The following is a 20,289-nucleotide window of genomic DNA, read 5'->3' on the forward strand; positions in this document are numbered from 1 at the left end:
AGAGCGCCAACCGTCATTAAAACAGCATTTTTAGCAAGTATGAAGAAACACAAAGAGGAAAGAAAAACATGATTAGCAACACACTGGGGGATTCTGTAAGGTACTGTGGTCGGTTTAATATGCGTTTTGCAGGTGACAGGTTCCCTTTATTAAATACAGACCCCAAACCAGACCGCAAAAATAAATACTGACCTCCTAAATAACAATGGACCCTAGACTCTGTAAATACAGACCCCCAGCCAAGATCTGTTAATAAAAACAGTCCAAATAAATAGACCCCAGACCCCCTGAACAAATAAATAACCCAGACACTCGGGCCTCTTTCACACGGGCGTCGCGTGTGAGGGCCGGATAGGATGCAGTGATTTTTCTGTGCGAGTGCAAAGCGTTTTAATGCACGCGCATGAGAAAAATCTGCATGTTTGGTACCCAGACCCGAACCCGGACTTCTTCACAGAAGTTCAGGTTTGGGTTTGGGATCGGTGTTGTTTAGATTTTATTATTTTCCCATATAACATGGTTATAAGGGAAAATAATAGCATTCCTAATACAGAATGCAAAGTAAATTAGGGAGGGAGGGGTTAAAAAAAAAATTATAAAAATTAAACTTACCTCATCCACTTGTTTGCGGAGACCGGCTTCTCTTCTTTCTTCTTCTTTGAAGACCTGGAAGAAAAGGACCTTTGGTGACATCACTGCGCTCATCACATGGTCCATCACATGATCCATCACCATGGTGATGGGCCATGTGATGGCTCCCCGCTCATCACATGGTCCATCATGGTGATGGACCATATGATGAGCGCAGTGACGTCACCAAAGGTCCTTTTTTCCCTCACATGCGATGCCCGTGTGAAAAAGGCCCTAGGCCTCTTTTACATGGGCGAGTTTTCCGCGCGGGTGCAATGCGTGAGGTGAACGCATTGCACCCGCACTGAATCCGGACCCATTCATTTATATGGTGCTGTGCACAGGAGCGGTGATTTTCACAAAACGCAGGCTCCATAGAAGTGAATGGGGCTGCTTGAAAATCGCAAGCATCCACAAGCATGTGCGGATGCTGTGCGATTTTCACTCATGGTTGCTAGGAGACGATCGGGATGAGGACCCGATCATTATTATTTTCCGTTATAACATGGTTATAAGGGAAAATAATAACATTCTTAATACAGAATGCTTAGTAAAATAGGGATGGAGGGGTTAAAAAATGATTATAATTAAACTCACCTCATCCACTTGTTCGCGCAACCCGGCTTCTCTTCTTTCTTCTTCTTCGACCTGGGAGGAAAAGGACCTTTGGTGACGTCACTGCGCTCATCACATGATCCATGCACGGTTGTGTTCATGTAGCCTAAAGAAAATGATATCACTACTGTCTTTGCTGCGAGATGGAGTTATAGGCGGGGGTTTACCCTTGCCTATTCCTCGTTTCACACCAGTCATTATGGCATAAGTTCCAAAGTAAACTGAGGTTACGGAAATTAGTTCTTGACCTAAATCAGGGCCGGTTTATTGATATGTCTACTAAAAGAATACCAAGGCTCAAAGGGAGATTTATGAAACTGTCTAAAAAGAAAAACTGTCTTTGTTTTCGTTCTTATACTGCTCTTGGAAAAAGTAAGCTGTACTGTGATTGGTTACTATGAGCAATAGATCTGCCTTGTGTCTATTTGCTAAATTTAAAAGGGCTGTCTGACCCCCAAAACTATTTTAATTATGGCCCAAACCAAAAAGCTATTAGCATAAAAAAGATCTATTCGCCGGCGCTCCGTTCCGCTGAAGCCACTGAATGGTTGCTTTAGTCCATTAATGGCACCTAAACGTTTTTTTTTATAGACTTTTGTTTTCAGTTTGTGAATATAATACTTGTGAGAGATGCAGTTTAATATTTTAATATGAGGTCCGCCTATGTGCCTGTGCAAACTCCTTCATTATGCTGATTGGTGGGGATCCCAAGAGTTAGATCAAACATTGAGGCTAAGGAACTATAAAACTAAGGCCTCATTCACACAACCATGTCCATTTTGCAGGTGGCAAACCATGGATCTACAAAACATGGACATTGGTTGTGTGCATCCATTGACCCATTGACTTCAATAAGTCCGCAGTCTGCAATTTACAGCCAAAGATAGGGCATGTGCTTCCGTATGCTGCCAGGTCTGGTAAAGATAGTCTTTAATTAAAATGCTGGGCTGATCACATTAACTGACCCAGTTGTTTTGCTAGAATCAGTATTGGACCCCTAACAATCACCTAGTGATGGCATGTCCTGAGAATAGGCCATCACTTACTAAAGGCTGGACAACCCCTAACTCAGTGTTTTTCTCACGGTCTTGGTCACCAGTTTATGGTGCCCTCAGATGGGGCATAATACTGTTTCTTTGAAAGTCAATGAATGACCCATTCTACTGCCGATGTTTGGAGCTCAGATGCCCGTATGCTCACTTGGTAGCCCAATAGTCAGATAAGATTCCCATTGGTGGGTTTTTTCTGGTTTTCCTTGACATTTCAGATTGGGAAAACAAAAAGTTGTGATGCTGGCCACATCAACCTTATTCTTGTCATGATTTTTCTTGTGAAGGTTAGAAACGCAGTGCAATAATTTGGTTGCTGTGGGCAACTGTTCCACTTTTTGTTGGGCCTAACCTTCATTATTTTCAATAAGACTTTTTAAGGAAATAATTGACTTCTGAATGCTAAAGGATGTAGACCTTCAACTCATTTGTGTTTACTTCGTTTGTTTGTTTTTGTAATGCTTTTGACCTTTTATTTGGAAAAAACAGCCATCAAAAGTCTTTCATATTCAAGTTCTAAAGGCGGAAGCTTTAAAGGGGTTGTCCTAGAATTTTTTTTGCCCTTTGTCTCCTCTCCCACTGGATTCAGCAAAGTTTAACCCCTTCAACCATCAGCAGCACAGACTCAGGGTTGGGGGCTCTGCCTCAGATGTCGAGCAGGACAGGATCTTCTCTCCCTCCTCACCCTGCAAACACAGAGCTGACAAAGACCGGAGGAGTCCTCTCCTCTGTTCTCTTCTGCTGGCTCTGAGGAAATGTCTGCAGAGTATTACACAAGAACACGTAGGGGGAAGATCCTGTGTGTATCAGCAATGACATTGTACTATACTTGTAGTCCCACACATACAACATGAGTATCCCAGCATTCAGATCGCAGACAGGGCAGCACTTTTATTCTCTCCCTTTGCAGAGCAGGGAAAGGGGAACGGCAGTCTTTGACACCCACAAATATTGTGAATAAAACCTCAGATTGTTGTTACACGCCCCCGCAGTTCTGCAACTGCATGTCAACAAAGGGGCCAGAACAGAACTAGGGAAATTAGGAAATATAATTTTTTTTTTTTTTTTGCCTAAAACTTGTTTAGCTTATGTATATATTGCTGCCCATCAGATTTACTGTGCTGTATTTTTTTTTTTTTTTTAAATAACTCCAGACAACCCCTTTTAATGCCTGTGAAATGTCTTCCTGCTTAAAAGATGAAAATTATAATAAAACGTGGTGCCTTCTCTCTGTTTAGAGGATGAAGATCTGGGTATGGAGGCCATAGATGACTTCTTTCCTGACGAACAGGTCACCATTCAAAAAAGAAAAAAGTCCAAAAAGTCTAAGGAAAATAAAGTGACCAAGACAAAAAGAAGGAAAAAAGAGGTAAGAAGTTTTATGACGAGATGTTTGTGAAAGATCTATGTATCTATTCTTCTATCCATACTTATTTATACATTTATGTATTCTGTATTTCATCAATATCTATTTATTATATATCTGTCTGTCTGTCTATCTATCTCACATCTATCCATCCTCTCCTATCAACCCATTTTTCTCCTTATATTTCTGTCATACATTTTCATATCCATTTCTTATTAAGGACTGATTACCTTTTTGGAGCTAAAATACTCCCCGTTAGACCGTAATATTGTCTCATCTCTGCATTCTGTTGCATGTTAGAGCTTTATTAGGCGAGCCTGTGAAATAAGACTGCTGAGACCCATCGTTCGCATGGGTGCGTTTGTAAATGAAGGGAGCTATTTATTAAAATGTGTTATATGGCAGCAAATAAATGTAAATGTGTTGCTGTTTCCAAGGACACAAAACCATAAGCACAAGTCATGGTTTATCTTTTATAATTTTGTCTAACTGTGCGCCGATCTACTCATCTGTAAATTTACTAGTAAAAATTAAATGTAATTCAGAATAGGAGACTGTAGATAGGAGCAACGCATTGTAGACGTACAGCCTGAGAATGGAGCTGATTTAAAAGCAAAACAATTTGCCCTAAGGCCTCTTTCACGCAAGCGAGTTTTCTGTCCAGCTGCGATGGCTGCAGCAAACGCATAACATCCGGATTCCTGACCCATTCATGTCAATGGGACTGTACACAGGATTGTTCATTTCTGCCTTCAGGAAAATTCGCAGAATGTTCTATATTGTGCAGCTCTGGTTCCCCAAGTGAATGGGGCTTTAGGGAGAAATTTATGCAATCCAGATGCAATGCGTGTTTACGTTTTTTTCCGTGTGAGTGCAATCAGTTTTTGATGCGTTTTTCACACGCGTAAAAAAAAAAAACTTGAGAATTGCTACATCTTATAGCAACCATCAGTGAAAAACACGTTTTATCCTGATTGTGTCCGGATGCAATGCATTTTTCACTGAAGCCCCATTCACTTCTATGGAGCCAGAGCTGCATGAAAAACGCAGAACATAGAACATGCTGCAATTATTTTCTGAACACAGAAATAGGGCTGCAGCTATCGACTATTTTTGTAATCGAGTAGTCTATTGATTAATCCAACAATTAATCGAGTACTCTAATAACAAACAATTATAAAAAAACTTTTTTCTTTATAAAAACTAATCAGCCCCTCAGTGCCACCAGCTGCCACCTCAGTGCCACCAGCTGCCACCTCAGTGCCACCAGCTCCCCCCCTCAGTGCCACCAGCTCCCCCCCTCAGTGCCACCAGCTGCCCCCTCCTCAGTGCCACCAGCTGCCCCCTCAGTGCCATCAGCTGCCCCCCACTCAGTGCCATCAGCTGCCCCCTCAGTGCCACCAGCTCCCCCCCCCCCCCCAGTGCCATCAGCTGCCCCCCTTGATTACCACCAGCTATCTTACATTTAGAATTGGCGAAGGATCCGCCAAAGTTAGGCCTCTTTCACACGACCGTTTTTTTTTTCCGTTTTGCGGGCCGTTTTTTGCGGTCCGTATACGGTCCGTATACGGAACCATTCATTTCAATGGTTCCGCAAAAAAAACGGAATGTACTCCGTGTGCATTCCGTTTCCGTATTTCCGTTTTTCCGTTCCGTTTAAAGATAGAACATGTCCTATATTTGGCCGCAAATCACGTTCCGTGGCTCCATTAAAGTCTATGGGTCCGCAAAAAACGGAATGCATACGGAAATGCATCCGTATGTCTTCCGTATCCGTTCCGTTTTTTGCGGAACCATCTATTGAAAATGTTATGCCCAGCCCAATTTTTTATATGAAATTACTGTATACTGTATTTGCCATACGGAAAAACGGAACGGAACAACGGAACGGAAACGGAACCACAACGGAAGCAAAAAACGGAACAACGGATCCGTGAAAAACAGACCGCAAAACACTGAAATGGACATACTGTCGTGTGAAAGAGGCCTTATGAAGAGGCAGGCGCCTCTTCAAAACTTCGGTAGAACCACCCGCCAGCTTAGGGGTTTATTAAGAATGGTGTCTAAAACATCGGTCTTAATAAATGTGCCCCAGAGTGCTCAGAAAAATGCACCTCCTGTCATATGTTTCAGATGTATATAACACCCTTAGGCCTCATGCACACTAACGTATTTTCTTTCCGTGTCCGTTCCGTTCTTTTTGCGGATCGTATACGGAACCATTCATTTCAATGGGTCCACACAAAAAACGGAAGTTACTCCGTGTGTATTCCGTTTCTGTATGTCCGTATTTCCGTTTCGTGCAAAAATAGAACATGTCCTATTATTGTCCACATTACGGACAAAGATAATACTGTTCTATTAGGGGCCAGCTGTTCCGTTCCGCAAAATACGGAATGCACACGTATGTCATCCGTATTTTTTGCGGATCCGTTTTTGCGGACTGCAAAATACACACAGTGGTGTGCATGAGGCCTTAGTCGTAGCAAGATGGTGTGAACACGGGTGGTGCTTATATCTAATGCTGGGACAGATCCCACTGGCCTCAGACACAACAGACCCAGCAACTTACATAGGAAAAACTAAAGTGGAAACCAAAATAAACAGAGAAAATGAACACACTAAACCAGGTCAAAATCAATAGTGTAATATAAAATCTTGCTTGTAATTTAGTGCTTTAGGTACACAAGTATCCAGTTTGAATATCCATCTAGCTTCAGTATTCAACTCTTTCACTGTTGGAGGTTTTTTAGTTTTTGCATTTTAATTTTTCTTCCCTATTTTCCGTGAGCCAATACTTTTTTATATTTTCCGGTTACATAGCTGTATGAGGGCTTATTTTTTGCGGGACAAGTTGTACTTTCTAATGCCACCATTAATTATGGCATAAAATGTATTGGGAAGCGGTAAAAAAATTCCAAATGGGGTGGAAATGGAAAAGAATTGCTATTCCTCCACCGTTTCACGTTTTTTTTTTCCCACGGCGTTCCGTTTGCGGCAAAACTGACCAATGCCCCTCATTCTCTGGGTAAGTATGATTACAATGTAGTTTTTTTTATGTCTAAATAGTGTAAAAATAAATTTAAACTTTGATTTATTTATTTTTTATATCACCATTTTCTGACCCCTATAACTTTTTATACTTATGTCTACTGAGCTGTTTAGTGGCTTATTTTTTGCTGGACAAGCTGTTGTTTTTATTGATGCTATTTTGGAGTGTGCGTGACTTTCTGATCCAATTTTTGGGGGTAAGAGAAGCAATGAAAAAATGGCAAATTATACGGAAAGAGGGGTGATTTGAACTTTTATATATATATATATTTTTTTTATTTTTTTTATTTTTTTTCTATATTTTTAACATTTATTTTTTATTTTTTTGTGGTGATTTTGAGGCTCATATATGAGCCTATAAATTATGTTTTTTTATTTTAAATTTTCTTCTATCAAGGATTTTTAAAATGCGATTTAAACTGGATATTGCTCATTTCTTATCCTTGCCTGCCATCTGGTGGGCAAAATAATAATTGCATCATGAAAACTTTCAGCCTTGTCAGTGAGGCTGAAAGTGTTCAGCGCAACTACCGATGCCCCAATTGTCCACACGGGGCATCGGTAGGAAGCCCGGTAGCTCGAGCTTCCGGGTTTTTGCGCATTTAAGAGCCGTGATCTCACTTGATCACGGCATCTAAAGAATTTAATTACCGCGATTAGCATTATTGCTGGTCACGGTAATTAGCCGCAGGTCTCTGCTATTTGAAACAGCACAGATCTGCCGTGCGAGTGGGCGCCATGTTTACACATGTAGATGTACGGTGCTGGTAGCGAAAGGGTTAATAGTCTACGGCAGGGGTCAGCACTCCAGGTGTGGTGAAACTATGACTCCCAGCCTGCACACTTGCTTGGCTGTTCTCAGAGCTCCCGTAGAAGTGAATAGAGCATGCTGGGAGTTGTAGTTTCACAACAGCTGGAGTGCCGGGGGTTGCTGACCCCTGGTCTACGGTGTGCATTGCCACCTCTGACTGGCAGAGTCACTTTTTTAATGCCTTGCGTCTCCAAGTGTAAACTGGTACCTTCATGCACATGGAGAATATGATGAGAAACAGCACATACATTTTGCCCTATAAGGCCTCTTTCACAATACAGTTTTTTTTTTTCAGTTTTGCGGTCCGTTTTTTGCGTTCCGTATACGGTCCGTATACGGAACCATTCATTTCAATGGTTCCGCAAAAAAACGGAATGTGTTCCGTATGCATTCCGTTTCCGTATTTCCGTTTTTCCGTTCCGTTGAAAAGATAGAACATGTCCTATATTTGGCCGCAAATCACGGTCCGTGGCTCCATTCAAGTCAATGGGTCCGCAAAAAAAACGGAACACATACGGAAATGCATCCGTATGTCTTCCGTATCCGTTCCGTTTTTTGCGGAACCATCTATTGAAAATGTTATGCGCAGCCCAATTTTTTCTATGTAATTACTGTATACTGTATATGCCATACGGAAAAACGGAACGGAACAACGGAACGGAAACGGAACCACAACGGAAGCAAAAAACGGAACAACGGATCCGTGAAAAACGGAACGCAAAACACTGAATTCAACATACTGTAGTGTGAAAGAGGCCTAAGGCTGAGTTCACACGAGCGTGACAGATTTGGTCCGGATGCGTTCAGGGTGCGTTCAGTTAAACTCGCACCATTTTGCAAGCAAGTTCAGTCAGTTTTGGCTGCAATTGCGTTTAGTTGTTCAGTTTTTTCCGCGCGGGTGCAATGCGTTTTGATGCGTTTTTCACGCGCGTGATAAAAAACTGAAGGTTTACAAACAACATCTCCTAGCAACCATCAGTGAAAAACGCATTGCATCCGCACTTGCTTGCAGATGCAATGCGTTATTAACGCAGCCCCATTCACTTCTATGGAGCCAGGGCTGCGTGAAAAACGCAGAATATAGAGCATGCTGCGATTTTAAAGCATTGCAGAAGTGATGCATGAAAAAAAACGCTCATGTGCACAGCCCCATTGAAATGAATGGGTCAGGATTCAGTGCAGGTGCAATGCGTTCACCTACTGCATTGCACCCGCGCGGAAATCTCGCCCGTGTGAACGCAGCCTAAGGCCTCTTTCACACGGGCGTCATGTTTTTTGCCCGGATAAGAGGCGGGTGCGTTGCGGGAAAATGTGCGATTTTTCCGCGCGAGTGCAAAACATTGTCATGCGTTTTGCACTCGCGTGAGAAAAATCACGCATGTTTGGTACCCAGACCCGAACTTCTTCACAGAAGTTCGGGCTTGGGATTGATGTTCTGAAGATTGTATTATTTTCCCTTATAACATGGTTATAAGGGAAAATAATAGCATTCTGAATACAGAATGCTTAGTATAATAGTGCTGGAAGGGTTAAAAATAATAAAAAAGTTAACTCACCTTCTCCTCTTGTTAGCGTAGATGCCGGTCTGTTCTTTAGCTGTGGACTGAATGACCTGAGGTGATGTCAGATCACATGCTCCAATCACATGGTCCATCACCATGGTGATGGAGCATGTGATCTGACGTCATCAAAGGTCCTTCAGCCACAGCTAAAGAACAGACCGGCCTCTACGCGAACAAGAGGAGAAGGTGAGTTAACTTTTTTATTATTTTTAACCCTTCCAGCACTATTATACTAAGCATTCTGTATTCAGAATGCTATTATTTTCCCTTATAACCATGTTATAAGGGAAAATAATACAGTGAATAGACTGTCACCTAGAACCCATGCGTGAAAATCGCACCGCATCCGCACTTGCTTGCGGATGCATGCGATTTTCACGCAACCCCATTCATTTCTATAGGGCCTGCGTTACGTGAAAAACGCACAAAGAGGAGCATGCTGCGATTTTCACGCAACGCATAAGTGATGCGTGAAAATCACCGCTCGTGTGCACAGCCCCATAGAAATGAATGGGTCAGGATTCAGTGCGGGTGCAATGCGTTCACCGCACGCATCGCACCCGCACGGAAAACTCGCCCGTGTGAAAGGGGCCTAAGGCTGAGTTCACACGAGCGTGACAGATTTGGTCCGGATGCGTTCAGGGTGCGTTCAGTTAAACTCGCACCATTTTGCAAGCAAGTTCAGTCAGTTTTGGCTGCAATTGCGTTTAGTTGTTCAGTTTTTTCCGCGCGGGTGCAATGCGTTTTGATGCGTTTTTCACGCGCGTGATAAAAAACTGAAGGTTTACAAACAACATCTCCTAGCAACCATCAGTGAAAAACGCATTGCATCCGCACTTGCTTGCAGATGCAATGCGTTATTAATGCAGCCCCATTCACTTCTATGGAGCCAGGGCTGCGTGAAAAACGCAGAATATAGAACATGCTGCGATTTTAAAGCATTGCAGAAGTGATGCATGAAAAAAAATGCTCATGTGCACAGCCCCATTGAAATGAATGGGTCAGGATTCAGTGCAGGTGCAATGCGTTCACCTACTGCATTGCACCCGCGCGGAAATCTCGCCCGTGTGAACTCAGCCTAAGATGCACAAAGTGTGTGTGGGGGGGAATGTCAGTGTGACTTATGGGGTGAATTGTGAATTTATCAATGGCATTATGAAGAAATACTTCCCGGTATTAAACACTGATCCTTGCTTCTCAGAAATCCTCAAAGGTGGCGTTCAACGTATCCCTAAAACCCCAAATCTTTAGCACAGATCCCCTAGTCTGTGGATGCGGCTGGTTGTCCTGCTCAGCCAACTTGGTGACAGTATAATGCTTCCTTTTAAATGTGATACACATGTTGTAGTGTAAAAAACATCCAAGGATTTTTTCTTCAGCCAACGATACCAAGTATAAAATCAAACTGTGCATAAACTGTAATAGTACTAATGTAATATAGCTTATTAAATGTAAAACTACAGTACGTGGGCTGTACAGTGCGACCCCTCAAAATCAGAATCTGCAAACACTTAGATGGCAGGCACCAATTTGGAAAATAAGAACATGAAACCATTAAACCATATATCTGCTGTTTCTCATCATATTCTCCATGTGCATGAAGGTAACAGTTCACACTTGGAGGTACGAGGCATCGGAAAAGTGACTGCCAGTCAGAGGTGGCGATGCACACTGCAGAGTATTAAGTACTGAAGCTGGATGGGTATTCAAATTGGGCACTTGTGTACCTAATGGACTCAACCACAAGCAAGATTTTTTATTACACTATTGATTTTGACCTGGTTTGGTGTTTTTCTTTCTGTTTATTTCGGTTTCCACTTTAGTTTGTCCTATGTATTGTGCTGTGTCTGTTGTGTCTGAGGCCAGTGGGATCATTCCCTGTGAGCTGCTGCCACACATGTATTACACAACTCCATCCCAGCATTAGATATAAGTAGCTCCCGTGTTCACACCACCTTGCTACGACTAAGGGTATTATATACATCCAAAATTCATCACAGGAGGTGCATTTTTCTGTGCCATATTGGGGTCATTTATCAAACAGGTGTAAAGTAGAACTGGCTGAGTTGCCCATAGCAACCAATCAGATTCCACCTTTCATTTTCTAAAGGAGCTGTGAAAGATTAAAGGTGGAATCTGATTGGTTGCTATGGGCAACTCAGACAGTTCTACTTTACACCTGTTTGATAAATGACCCCATATGTGTTTGGCATACCTGGATTTTATGCCTATTCTTCAATAAAGGATTCCATTGTTTTTTCGCCAGTTTGTGTTGGAGTGCCAAGGACCTCCCCGGACCTCTGCATTGGAGCTTGCCATGATTATTTCTTTACTATAATACTGCCTCCTATGTACAAGAATATAACTACTATAATACTGCCTCCTATGTAAATGAATATCCTATGTACTGCCCCTATGTACAAGGATATAACTGCTATAATACTCCCCCTATGTACAAGAATGTAGCTGCTATAATACTGCCTCCTATGTACTAGAATATAACTACTATAATACTGCTCCTATGTACTAGAATATAACTACTATAATACTGCCCATATGTATAAGAATGTAAATACTATAATACTGCTTCTTGTGTACAAGAATATAGCTACTATAATACTGCTTCCTATTTGCAAGAATATAACTACTATAATACTGTCCATATGTACAAAAATATAACTACTATAATACTGCCTCCTGTGTACAAGAACATAACTGCTATAATACTGCCTCCTATGTACAATAATATAACTACTATAATACTGTCCATATGTACAAGAATATAACTGCTATAATACTGCTCCTATGTACATGGATATAACTACTATAATGCTGCCTCCTATGTACAAGAATATAACTACTATAATAATGCTTCCTATGTACAAGAATATAGCTACTATAATACTGCTTCCTATTTGCAAGAATATAACTACTATAATACTGTCCATATGTACAAAAATATAACTACTATAATACTGCCTCCTGTGTACAAGAACATAACTGCTATAATACTGCCTCCTATGTACAATAATATAACTACTATAATACTGTCCATATGTACAAGAATATAACTGCTATAATACTGCTCCTATGTACATGGATATAACTACTATAATACTGCCTCCTATGTACAAGAATATAACTACTATAATAATGCTCCCTATGTACAAGAATATAACTACTATAATACTGCTCCTATGTACAAGAATATAACTACTATAATAATGCTCCCTATGTACAAGAATATAACTACTATAATACTGCCTCCTATGTACAGGAATATAACTATTATAATACTGCTCCTATGTACTAGAATATAACTACTATAATACTGCCTCCTATGTACAAGAATATAATTACTATGATTCTACTTCCTATGTACAAGAGTATAACTATGTGCAAACTATATAATTAGTATTACTACTCCTACAAGAACTCTACAAATAGCCCCTAATAATAATGAGAAATACTTGCATTAATTATCAAGCAAAAATCTTTATTATTGGTAAAAAATATATATAAGACATGGTGAAGCTTTTAAGCCTCCTGACAAAGCCGCAGGGTTGGCGAAACGCGCGGCAGCAGCACACTGAGAACCTCGGTCAAATTGTCCACTATGGGTAAATACTTTTGTGCCATTTGTAGTCACATGTACAGGTCCTTTTCAAATAATTAGCATATTGTGATAAAGTTCATTATTTTCTGTAATGTACTGATAAACATTAGACTTTCATATATTTTAGATTCATTACACACCAACTGAAGTAGTTCAAGCCTTTTATTGTTTTAATATTGATGATTTTGGCATACAGCTCATAAAAACCCAAATTTCCCATCTCAAAAAATTAGCATATTTCATCCGACCAATAAAAGAATAGTGTTTTTAATACAAAAAAAGTCAACCTTCAAATAATTATGTTCAGTTATGCACTCAATACTTGGACGGGAATCCTTTTGCAGAAATGACTGCTTCAATGCGGCGTGGCATGGAGGCAATCAGCCTGTGGCACTGCTGAGGTGTTATGGAGGCCCAGGATGCTTCGATAGCGGCCTTAAGCTCATCCAGAGTGTTGGGTCTTGCGTCTCTCAACTTTCTCTTTCCAATATCCCACAGATTCTCTATGGGGTTCAGGTCAGGAGAGTTGGCAGGCCAATTGAGCACAGTAATACCATGGTCAGTAAACCATTTACCAGTGGTTTTGGCACTGTGAGCAGGTGCCAGGTCGTGCTGAAAAATGAAATCTTCATCTCCATAAAGCTTTAGCAGATGGAAGCATGAAGTGCTCCAAAATCTCCTGATAGCTAGCTGCATTGACCCTGCCCTTGATAAAACACAGTGGACCAACACCAGCAGCTGACATGGCACCCCAGACCATCACTGACTGTGGGTACTTGACACTGGACTTCAGGCATTTTGGCATTTCCCTCTCCCCAGTCTTCCTCCAGACTCTGGCACCTTGATTTCCGAATGACATGCAACAGTCCAGTGCTGCTTCTCTCTAGCCCAGGTCAGGCGCTTCTGCCGCTGTTTCTGGTTCAAAAGTGGCTTGACCTGGGGAATGCGGCACCTGTAGCCCATTTCCTGCACACGCCTGTACACGGTGGCTCTGGATGTTTCTACTCCAGACTCAGTCCACTGCTTCCGCAGGTCCCCCAAGGTCTGGAATCGGTCCTTCTCCACAATCTTGCTCAGGGTCCGGTCACCTCTTCTCTTTGTGCAGCATTTTCTGCCACACTTTTTCCTTCTCACAGACTTCCCACTGAGGTGCCTTGATACAGCACTCTGGGAACAGCCTATTCGTTCAGAAATTTCTTTCTGTGTCTTACCCTCTTGCTTGAGGGTGTCAATGATGGCCTTCTGGACAGCAGTCAGGTCGGCAGTCTTACCCATGATTGCGGTTTTGAGTAATGAACCAGGCTGGGAGTTTTTAAAAGCCTCAGGAATCTTTTGCAAGTGTTTAGAGTTAATTAGTTGATTCAGATGATTAGGTTAATAGCTCGTTTAGAGAACCTTTTCATGATATGCTAATTTTTTGAGATAGGAATTTTGGGTTTTCATGAGCTGTATGCCAAAATCATCAATATTAAAACAATAAAAGGCTTGAACTACTTCAGTTGGTGTGTAATGAATCTAAAATATATGAAAGTCTAATGTTTATCAGTACATTACAGAGAATAATGAACTTTATCACAATATGCTAATTTTTTGAGAAGGACCTGTAGTTATGTCGTGCAGCTCATACATACCTTGAGGTACGGACTTTCCTTCTGACTTTTGTGTTACTAAGGCCCGCACCTCCTTTTGGGGCTATCTGACCCCTATACATTGTATGTTTGTAGCACATGTCCGGGATTGTTAATTAAACTAGTGCACTAGTCTATACTATGTGCCACCTGGGCTGTGTGCACAACTATTACCCGTGGATACTATATCATTATCTTCGTAGACTTATGCCCTGAGTTTCTCTAGTGTGATCTCCACTATCAGGGGTTGGGGGTGAGGCTGTCTTGTAGCCACCTCCTCCCTTATGTATTCACCATGTCTTATATATAATTTTTACCAATAATAAAGATTTTCGCTTGATAATTAATGTGAGTATTTCTCATTATTATTATTAGGGGCTATTTGTAGAGTTGTTGTAGGAGTAGGAGTAGTATTATATATATCTAGGCCCCCATATGATTTTCTATAGGTATATCTGAGGTATGTGTCGGTTCTAATATAATTAGTATTATTCTGCCTGTTATTGACCCAAATATAGGTTTTTTAGGACAGATGCCAAGGACAATCTATTGCTTTGATTTCTGGAACCATTGGGTGCTTTTACTGTGTAGTCAAGTCGTGCAGAAAGATACGGCCCTTTCTTACTGGTACTTTTCATTCTTTATATTCTCATACTTCCACATGTGGGATCTGGAATCTGTTGGATGTCAGACAATGCACCTAGTTTGGTATTCATTTTTTCTGTTGGGTTGGTTGTATTCCTGAACCATTGAATGCCAAATGAACAGAACCTTGTTGTACTCCGAGATCACAGTTTCACAGCATACTTTACACCTGTCAAACTTCACGGGCGGACTTCTTAAGACTTTGTGTAAAACTGTTTCTGTCTTAGAAATGGCTATGCCATAGTAGACTGGAGCCAGTTCAGCCGGGCTGCTAGTTAAATGCGCCCCTTTCCACCCCTATCAAAAAAAACTGTGGACATTCCATTGATTCTGATTGGCTGAGTAATTCTTATTCAGTGATGTCACCACTCCTATCTTGTTGATGTCACAGGTTCCAACCCAAGGACCCTGGCCAGTCTCTAACTAGAATGAGCTTCTCTCCAGCTCCTGCCTCCCACAGAGGCATAGAAGGAATGAGAATTTCCTTTGTCAGTGATATATAGAGTGAACACATCTCCCCTTGATCGTCCGGAGTGGCACTCTGTCATCAGATAAAGAATTGATAACGTAAAATGGATTTTTAATTGTAATTATCGACATGACAAATGTTTCATTTCCAAATTTCTGTTAAATTAGGAAATTAAAGATTGTAATGACTGAGCCCAGCCAGAAGAACATCAGCATTGTGTAGTGTGACAGATTTTTGAGGAATGTTCTGCTCGTTCTTTTCTTCTTCCACTGATTTTCAGGCAGTCGCAGCATTTAGGAGTGTAATGATGCTCATTAGTAAACAGTGATTAACATATGACATAGTGCCTACAGTATCACATGGGGGTCTTATTTGTATCTGAACAATTAGATTTCTTTCATTGTGGAGTCTATGGCATGTGCAATGGCGTTTGATGCCACCTTTTAGAGCTATGAATGTCTGTTTTCAATCACTAGTTGGACTTTGATGTGTCTTTTACTGAGGAGAAGCTTGTATTGGCCATAAAGCCCTGATTGGTGGAGTGTTGCAGTGGCGGTTGACCTTTTGGTAGTTTCTCCCATCTGCGCCCCTGATTACGTAATGTGGTTGGGCGGCCAGTTCCAGGAAGAGTCATCATTGTTCCAAACTTCTATTGGGAACTTTTAGTGCAGCAGAAATGTTTTTGGACCTTTCTCCAGACCTGTGCCTCCACATAATACTGTCTCTGAGCTCTACAGGCAATTCTCATGGCTTAGATTTTGCTCTGATACGAATTGTCAGTTGTGAGACCTTATGTAGACAATTGTAGGGGGTGTCCTTCCAAATCGTGTCCAGTCAACTGAATTTACCCCTGGTGGACTCCAATCAAGATGTAGAAACATCTCAAAAATGATCAAGAGAAATGGGAGGCCCCATAGCTAAATTTCAAATCATAGCAAAGAGTCTGAATACTTATGTCCATGTGACATTTTAGTTTTTCTCTTTTTTTAATAGATTTGCAAAACGTTCTACAATTCAGTTTTTACTTTCTCGTTATGGGGTACTGAATGCAAAAATGGGGGAAAACTTGATATATTTTTTTTTATTTGAGCAAAGAGCCACAAAATAATCACATTTGTTCCTATTTTGTGTCATGTGTCTATTCCAGTACAATTATACAATGAGAGTAGTTACTTGTCCTGTGTACATCCAATATATGCAAGACATGATGCTTCCAGTAAAGAATTCATTGACTGCAATGCAGTATCTCATTTACAATTTCTCCCTTGTGGCACAACACAGCATTCCCAGAACACAGTATGTGAAAGCCTTCCTCCACTTACCGTTAAATCAAGATGAAGAGTTTGTGGGAAGGTGCAGGGAGCGGACAGTTCAGGGCAAGGATTCAGCATATCCTTCATTTCTTTCTGGTTATACGCTTTGTCACCAAATCCAGTCTGTGGCAACTTCTAACCAAACCCCTGATAGAGGCCACCCCAAAATAGGAGAAGGAGCAGAATCATGGAGAGGTGGGCAGGAGTCAAAGGGTATTGGCATAACTTTCATAGAGATCATAAAAAACAGTGTGTAGGTGTTAAAGGGGTTGTCTCAATTGGGGCATATAGCTAGGATATACCCTGATTTTCTGATAGGTGCGGGTCGCACCGCTGGGACCGCATCTATATCGAGAACTGCCAAAGTGGTGTTTGGAGGACTCCGGTCCGGCCACCACTAAGCGCTCTCCCCATAGAAGTGAATGGGGTGCACAACGCAAGGCCGACCACGGCTCCTATTCACTTCTATGGGCCTGATAGAAATAGCCGCGCCAGCTCGGTTATTTTCGACGGCCCCATAGAAATGAACAAAGGGCGGCTGCACATGCGCAGTGCACACTCCACCAATTTGGGGCCCGGGACCTGCACCTATCAGACAATGGGGGCATATCCTAGCGATATGCCCCCATTGTCTCAGATAAGACAACCCCTTTAAATCACCATTGTCTCCATCCTCCCCTGCATTACTCTATGATCAGAGACACCGACCTTTGTCAGCTTCTGGTCATGGCAGGGCAGCACTACCCACTAAATGCCAGGTAGGATTAAACCCATTCACCCCCCACACGCACACAAACACCCTTCCACTGCACATACTGTATTCCCCTTAACCTGAGGTGGTCTGCGATAATTAATGACAACCCTCTGTATATGAGAGGAAGTGACCCTAGTGGAATTGAAAAGGAAGCCTGCAGAGGCTCTGTGTTGTCCCAGCCAGGAGGTCTGGGGGGCCACGTGGCTGTGTGAAAGGCTGCGGGGTTTTTTTTGGGGGGGGGGGGGGGGCAGCGACGCCTGAGGAAAGAGGTTCGCACGGTCAGAGTTGGGAGAACTCTTGGACCATATCCCCCCAAGGTACAGACAGGAGGCTGCTGGACCATATGGCTGAGTAAAGCCGGATCTGACCCATGTGTGAACTGCATCTTGGTGAGTTAGGAAGACTTATGTATTAGGTAGAGCCCAGACAGGCAGGTTTTTCTTTTGTATTGGTATTTTGTAGTGCTGGAACCTCATATCACCCAGTAACGTTAACTGGGTGATCGTCTGTACTGCTGAAGAGACAAAATAAAGCACCCTGTGAACCCTGCTGTCTGAGGGAAGTCTGTCATTGCCAAATCCTTGTGAGAGAGCCATCCCTTACCATATATATATATATATACACTGTATATCCTTTTTTTTTATCTGACTCTGCAGGATACGAAAACATGGGGTGCAGTGGTTTTTCATCCTTTTTTTCCCAACGTAAACGTTAAATGGATGGCAAAAACACGATGTGAACCCACCATTATACCTCCAGCCTAATACTAGACCACTTGGGATAAAAATGTTCTAATAAACTATATTATATTTAAAGGGATTGTCCAGAATTTTCAGTTTGGCTAAATCAGCGCTGTACATAAAGAATATGTAAAGAGGCATCTCCCAAGAAGGAGAACCATCTCGTCAGTGCCACCTATTGGAAGGGGCTCAATTTGAGTTCCATGGAGCATTGCTAATAAGTCTCCATACAGGACTGGTCTCTTCAAGGAGATTCTGTCCCCTGCCTAAGCTGCTTCCAAGGCATTGCACTGAGCCAGCCAGAATCCTACTCCATACTGATGAGGGACCAGCACCCTTGAACATGGATATCTTGAATGGCTACTAGGGATGAGCGAATCGACTTCGGATGAAACATCCAAAGTTGATTTGCATAAAACTTGGTTCTAATACTGTACGGAGCAGGAGCTCTGTACAGAATTAGAATATATTGGCTCCAATGAGCCGAAGTTAGTTATTGCTTTGCGAAGTCTCGCGAGACTTCGCATAATAACTTCAGAAATGTATTTCTACTGTAAAAAAAACATTTCCCAAACTCTGGTTCGGTTCCAAGGTAAGTCTCCATACCTGGGAGTACTTCCAGGAAGTCTCCATACAGGACTGGTCTTCTCAAGAAGATTCAGCACCCTGCCTAAAGTACATAAAGAAAAACCCACTCCTCTGCCCCCTGACGCTCCTTTCCAGCACCGTTGGTCCAGTTCAGCTCCCTTCAGTCCCCAGTTTATAAACTTCTGGAAAGGCTCATGTTCTCTGCTGCAGCCATTCACTGGCCTTACTGGTGACATGGCCACAAGCGAGGGTATCTGTTTTTCTAAGGGTATCTGCCACCAGTTTGCCCTCAGGTAGGACAGTATAAAACTTGAGACAATTTCCCTTTTAATGTACTGTAATTATACAACATGAGGTTTAGCAGAGTCGAAGCTGTTTAGATCAGCCTACAGAACCTTCTCCCATAAGTCCCTTGTCGTGACTTGATGAGTCTAAAGCTGATCCTTCCACCTGTCATGTATTTTTAGCTTGTTCCTTCCCTAGGATCCAGACAATGAGAGATTTAGGGTTGGAATGCAGGGAGCTGAGCTGGGGGAAGCAGTGTTTGTCTGGCAGGGGAATCCCACCGTCTATCCAAGCTTAATGTAACATGACAGTGCTGCTAAGAGTACATTTACACCTGCGGTAGAGAGTATATTGCTGGCACAGCAGTGAGAAGCACTCCGAATACAAGGACAGGGACTGGAAGCTGTGGGTTGTGCCAACATTAAAGGGGTTTTTCAAGTGTTTTTTACTGATGACCTATCCTCAGGATAGGACATCAGTATCTGATCGGTGGGGGTCCGACACCCAGGAGCACCGCTGATCAGCTGTTTGAGAAGCCAACATCGCCGTTGCCTTCTCTGTAATCACTAAGCACAGCAGCGTATTAGCGTTCGCGGTACCGCGTTCACTTCAATGGGCCTGAGCTGTGTCTAGGCCATGTGGCTGATGAAAGTGACGTCACTGCCCTAGGGAAAGCTAAGAGAAGTCTGTGGCGCTACTGCGAGCGCCACTGCTTTCTCAAACAGCTGATCGGCGGGGATCCTGGGTGTCGGACCCCCATCAATCAGGTACTGCTGACCTATCCAAAGGACACGTCCTCAATTCATGTGCTATCATATAGATGTTATATACTGCTCAGCTGCCTTTATTTATATGGTTGTATATCGTTATATGGTGTAATTCTCTATATAGTGGCATATTGAATACTGGGAGGCGCAACCAGTTGAAACTTTTTGGGTTGTTTTTTTATTGCTGTTTTTTGAAGTTACTATTGCTGAAGAATGGTTCCTGAAATTGTCTAATTCTTATAATGGAAAAAAGGACATATTAAACGGGTATTACCATCTGGGGCATTTACGGTATATTGATAGGATATGCCTTAAATGTCTGATAGATATGGTTCCCTCCTCTGGAACCTGCTCCTATCTCGGGGCCCCGAAGTAAATAGAGAACAATCCGCATGTGTGT

The 20,289-nt window shown here is 42.2% G+C and overlaps 1 protein-coding gene across 1 annotated transcript in view; it reads left to right on the forward strand.

Annotated features, from left to right (window-relative positions):
• The window catches only part of LOC122923815 (chromodomain-helicase-DNA-binding protein 5), a gene marked incomplete at its 3' end in the record, with an annotated part of 156,264 nt that overhangs the window by 19,575 nt on the left and 116,400 nt on the right, over positions 1–20,289 (forward strand). Inside the window, exon 2 of the mRNA XM_044274662.1 lies at positions 3,533–3,663. Within this exon, the coding sequence (XP_044130597.1) occupies positions 3,533–3,663 (131 nt within the window). The remainder of the gene's footprint in view (positions 1–3,532; positions 3,664–20,289) is intronic.

The sequence above is a fragment of the Bufo gargarizans genome, unplaced genomic scaffold, assembly GCF_014858855.1.
Source record: "Bufo gargarizans isolate SCDJY-AF-19 unplaced genomic scaffold, ASM1485885v1 original_scaffold_1960_pilon, whole genome shotgun sequence".
Taxonomy (NCBI): domain Eukaryota; kingdom Metazoa; phylum Chordata; class Amphibia; order Anura; family Bufonidae; genus Bufo; species Bufo gargarizans.